Source organism: Neovison vison, chromosome 8 (genome assembly GCF_020171115.1).
Source record: "Neovison vison isolate M4711 chromosome 8, ASM_NN_V1, whole genome shotgun sequence".
Classification (NCBI taxonomy): Eukaryota; Metazoa; Chordata; class Mammalia; order Carnivora; family Mustelidae; genus Neogale; species Neogale vison.
This window is the reverse complement of record NC_058098.1, coordinates 20451509-20456429: the sequence shown is the minus strand read 5'-3', so window position 1 is coordinate 20456429 and position 4921 is coordinate 20451509. Positions and strand designations below refer to the sequence as shown.

At 64.1% G+C, this 4921-nt stretch overlaps 1 protein-coding gene across 1 annotated transcript; it reads left to right on the top strand.

Annotated features, from left to right (window-relative positions):
- The first annotated feature begins 661 nt into the window (after nucleotides 1-661).
- On the top strand, nucleotides 662-4633 carry SLC32A1 (solute carrier family 32 member 1). Its single transcript, XM_044262314.1, has 2 exons — nucleotides 662-1141; nucleotides 3403-4633. Exons 1-2 carry the CDS (start codon nucleotides 749-751, stop codon nucleotides 4588-4590), a joined length of 1581 nt encoding a protein of 526 aa, XP_044118249.1. The 5' UTR covers nucleotides 662-748; the 3' UTR covers nucleotides 4591-4633.
- Nucleotides 4634-4921: the final 288 nt, after the last annotated feature.

The window sequence follows — 4921 nt, the reverse complement described above, 5'->3', positions numbered from 1 at the left end:
CTGCCTTTCCGGACGTCCAGACCAGTCCTTGGCCAGAGGCTCCTGGACCGGAAGGCTCCCGGCCTCTGGAGGGGGTAGTCGCGGCCGCCAGACCGAGACAATCAGCAGGCTCCGGCCCCCTCCCTCCCTGTGGCGTCGAGGTGGGAAGGGCTAGGATCAGAGCTTAGCGCCTCCCCCAGAAATGCAGCACCGCAGCCCCCACTGCGCCCTCTGAGCCCCCTCCCGTGTGCGCTCCCTCTCGGTGCCATCCGGCAGGCGCCTTTCCCCGGCCCCCATCTCAATTCTCCGGAGTCCCTTCGCGCCCCCGGTCTCTTCTCGCTGCTCTCCTCCCCACCCCCTCCGCCTCCGGGTGTTTCCCCTTCCCCAACGCCCGCCCCCCGCCTGATTTCGAGGGGCGGGAGCGCCTTGGGCTGCGCACGGGTGGGGGCGCCGCACCAGCCTCGCGTAGCAGCTCTGACGCCGCCGCCGCCGCCGCCGCCGCCGCCCTCCGCAGCCCAGCGCGCGCCCCGCGGCAGCTCCGCAGTGCACTCGCAGCCGCTGCTCCGCCAGCCCCGCTGCCCGCCCGCAGGGTGGGCTCCGAGCGAGCCTCAGACGCCAGCCGAGGGGGTCATGAGCCAGAGCGCCCTGGGGCGCCGCGGGGAAAGCGAGCGAAGATAGCGGCCTCGCGCCCCCCTGGCCCTCGCCTCCTTGCCGCGCGTACCCCGCGTCCCCAGCCCCTTCTGTCCTTTCCACGGACCCCGCCGCCGCCATGGCCACCCTTCTTCGCAGCAAGCTGTCCAATGTGGCCACATCCGTGTCCAACAAGTCCCAGGCCAAGGTGAGCGGCATGTTCGCCAGGATGGGTTTTCAAGCGGCCACCGACGAGGAAGCAGTGGGTTTTGCTCACTGTGACGACCTCGACTTTGAGCACCGTCAGGGCCTGCAGATGGACATCCTGAAAACCGAGGGTGAGCCGTGCGGGGACGAGGGCGCGGAACCGCCCGTCGAGGGAGACATCCATTACCAGCGCGGCGGTGGCGCGCCCCTGCCGCCCTCCGGCTCCAAAGACCAGAATCTGGGGGCTGGTGGAGAATTCGGGGGCCACGACAAACCCAAGATCACCGCGTGGGAGGCGGGCTGGAACGTGACCAATGCTATCCAGGTGAGCTCGGGATTCCCTGCTCTGTCTGCCCCCACCCTCCCCCTCCTCCCGCACTGGAGCATCAGGCTCTATCCCCCGTCCAGGTCCTTCCCAGGTCCCCCCCCCCCAACCCCGCCCGCGATCTCTGTTGAGAGATGCCCTCCCGTACCCAGGATCTCACCTTCCCCCACTCCTCCCAGCCCCGAGGAAGGGTGTGTGTGTGGGGGGGTGCGTCTACCACACTACAAGCGTGTCTCCCTCCCAGATCGGCACTCCCTCCCGAGGCTCCAGGCGCCTGACTGTTAGGCTGAGGTTTGGTCCCGGTCACTTGCCCTAAGACCCTGCAAACGGGAACCGGGAGGAGGGGAGCGGGGAGGAGAGAGGGAGAAAGAAAATCAGGATTGGAGGGAACAGTGTCTCCTGGGACTCCGGAATGGATTTACAGCTGCATGTTCAGGAGGAAAGGAGAGAGGGAAATTGCTGAGCTGGGAGTCCTCTCCCTTGACACAGGCACAGACGCACTTGCTCATATCCCCCTCCCCCACGAACAAATGTCCGTCCAGGTGCACACGACGTGCATCTATATATAGACCACAAGATTATCCTCAAACGTACCTTCACACCCCCCCCCACAAGCGCATACCTATACATACCAGACACACACGAACCTTGAACATACACCTGCACACAAGCACAGATTCATGCAAACAGGATCTAGCCCACTTTCCCAAGTGCAGCCCTACTCGGGACATGCAGGCGTACGCAAACATAAGCACATACGTGATGTACCAATTACCACAATTAGTTTATGGTACCTCCGTGCTCCCTGTGCACAGACTCACCCTTTTCGCCCGAAATCCCGGCTACGCGGCAAAGAGGCGATCGGCTTCTCCGCGTGTGACCCTGGAGAAGCCGCCTCCGGTTGCTCCAAACAGCCCCCTGGTCTCCAGGCCAGCCACCCCTTCACCCTACTCGCAACGCCCCGCTCCCCACCAGGCGGCGCCGGACTCCGCCGGGAGCGGGTTTGGAGTCTGCACAACGACCCTAGGAGCTGGCGAAGGCGGGCAGGCGGCGGCATGAGGGGAGGAGGAGGACCCAGCCCAAGGAGCCCCCAGGCCTTGTGGCTTGGTCCCCCAGGTGTCCCCGGAGCCCGCCGTCGTTGGGGAGCACAACAGGGATCTCCCGGGAGCGGAAGGCCTAGGAGGGTTTGCTTTGGGGACCCAGGCCGCGCAGGGCACTGCGCACTAAGTGGTCCGACCCGAGGCTCCTCCCGCTCCCGGGCCCTGCGAGGCGGCTGTGCGGAACCACGGGCAAGTGACCGCGGCCACCTCCTTGCCACCCGCGCCTTCGCCGGGGACGTCTTGGAAGACCCCCGTTCCGTAGGCCCGGAGGGAGGCCAGGGAGGGAACCTGGAGGCCAGGAGGCCGCGGGAACCCTTGATTTCGTTAGCTTTTCTTCCTTTTGTAGAGTCTAAACCCTCCTTCCACGGTCCACCCGCCGAGTCCGCAGCTTGAGTCCTTGATTTAGATTCAAAGCGACTCCTGTTCCACACCCCCCCCCCGGGGGCCCCTTATCCTGCTTGTCTCTACCACTCTCAGCCCCTTCCTTAGGCCCCAGTCTCTCCCACCGTACCGAGGCCTTGCCCTAGGACTCCCACTCCGCGCGCCTCTGGCCTCACTTCCCCGAAGCCTTGGCGAGCATCCTCACATACCCGCCGTTCTTGCCTCCCTCTGCTTCGCCTTCGCGCATCCCCAGCCCCTCTTCGGTCCTACCCTAGCTTTCTCCCCTCCCACTGCCGCTTTCGTGTTCCCTTCTCCAGTCGGCCACAGGCCCTCATTAGCTTCCCCGTACCTCATTCCAGCCCCACCTTAAATCCCGCGCCCCTTCTTCTTAATGGTTCAGGCCCAGCTCTCTACCTTTCTCGGCGCCCTTTTCTAGCCGCGACCGCTCTAGCCCTTTCTCCATATACCAGGCCCTCTTTGTGGCTTGACCCCACACTCAGCCTCCTCCGCACCTCCCAGCCACAGGCACACCTTTCCCTTTCAGCTGCGGCCTTGAACACCTCCCTCTACATCTCTGACTCGACTCCCAGGCTTCTCCTATTAGGCCTCGGTGTACCCCCATTCCAGCCTACTCTTAACCTCTCCTCCCCGCGGTTTAAGCCCAGATGTCGCTCCCCTTAGCGCCCCCTTGCGGTTACAGCCTTAAGCCACGCCCCCAGGTCCCCTCCGGCAAGGCTGCGGTCGCTGAGCCTTGGGTCTCGCCGCCTTTCCGCTCCGCAGGGCATGTTCGTGCTGGGCCTGCCCTACGCCATCCTGCACGGCGGCTACCTGGGCTTGTTCCTCATCATCTTCGCCGCCGTGGTGTGCTGCTACACCGGCAAGATCCTCATCGCCTGCCTGTACGAGGAGAACGAGGACGGCGAGGTGGTGCGGGTCCGGGACTCGTACGTAGCCATAGCCAACGCGTGCTGCGCCCCGCGCTTCCCCACGCTGGGAGGCCGCGTGGTGAACGTAGCGCAGATCATCGAGCTGGTGATGACTTGCATCCTGTACGTTGTGGTCAGTGGCAACCTCATGTACAACAGCTTCCCAGGGCTGCCCGTGTCGCAGAAGTCCTGGTCCATCATCGCCACCGCTGTGCTGCTGCCCTGCGCCTTCCTTAAGAACCTCAAGGCAGTGTCCAAGTTCAGCCTGCTGTGCACTTTGGCTCACTTCGTCATCAACATCCTGGTCATCGCCTACTGCCTCTCGCGGGCACGCGACTGGGCCTGGGAGAAGGTCAAGTTCTACATCGATGTCAAGAAGTTTCCCATCTCCATCGGCATCATCGTGTTCAGCTACACGTCCCAGATCTTCCTGCCTTCGCTGGAGGGCAACATGCAGCAGCCCAGCGAGTTCCACTGCATGATGAACTGGACACACATCGCCGCCTGCGTGCTCAAAGGCCTCTTCGCGCTGGTCGCCTACCTCACCTGGGCCGACGAGACCAAGGAAGTCATCACGGATAACCTGCCTGGCTCCATCCGTGCCGTGGTGAACATCTTCCTGGTGGCCAAAGCGCTGTTGTCCTACCCGCTGCCCTTCTTCGCTGCTGTCGAGGTGCTGGAGAAGTCGCTCTTCCAGGAAGGCAGCCGCGCCTTCTTCCCCGCCTGCTACGGCGGCGACGGGCGTCTGAAATCGTGGGGGCTGACGCTGCGCTGTGCGCTCGTGGTCTTCACGCTGCTCATGGCCATCTACGTGCCGCACTTCGCGCTGCTTATGGGCCTCACCGGCAGTCTCACCGGCGCCGGGCTCTGCTTCCTGCTGCCCAGCCTCTTCCACCTGCGCCTGCTCTGGCGCAAGCTGCTGTGGCACCAAGTCTTCTTCGATGTCGCCATCTTCGTCATCGGTGGCATCTGCAGTGTGTCCGGCTTCGTGCACTCGCTGGAGGGCCTCATCGAGGCCTACCGAACCAACGCGGAGGACTAGGGCGCCCGGGCTCCCGTTCTCCCGCGCTCTTCCCACCCTCCCCTCCCACCCCCACCAGCCCTGTGCGCCCTGCCGCCGCGCTTGGGAAGCCGAGCTTTAAACATCTCTGGTTCCTAGTTTCAGATTATCGGGGATGGGGGGTGGGTGGGAGGGGATAGGAATCCACAATCCATCGCGTCTGCGTTTCTGTTGTCCTTTCCTTTCCACAACACCCTAGTTTCTGGGGGAGGCCGGGGCGAATTTGTGGGCCAGGCTCTCTGTCCTTCCCGTGGGGACCCCGACTCTTCGGTCCCTGACACCGAAGCGGGTAGGGAAGGGAGGGAGAGGGGTC

What these genes read in the sequence shown, in the direction of transcription:
- SLC32A1 (XM_044262314.1), top strand. Translation starts at nt 749, where the DNA reads ATGGCCACCCTTCTTCGCAGCAAGCTGTCCAATGTGGCCACATCCGTG. An exon ending in ACGTGACCAATGCTATCCAG is followed by an intron (nt 1,142 to 3,402) that starts GTGAGCTCGGGA and finishes TCCGCTCCGCAG; the next exon opens with GGCATGTTCGTGCTGGGCCT.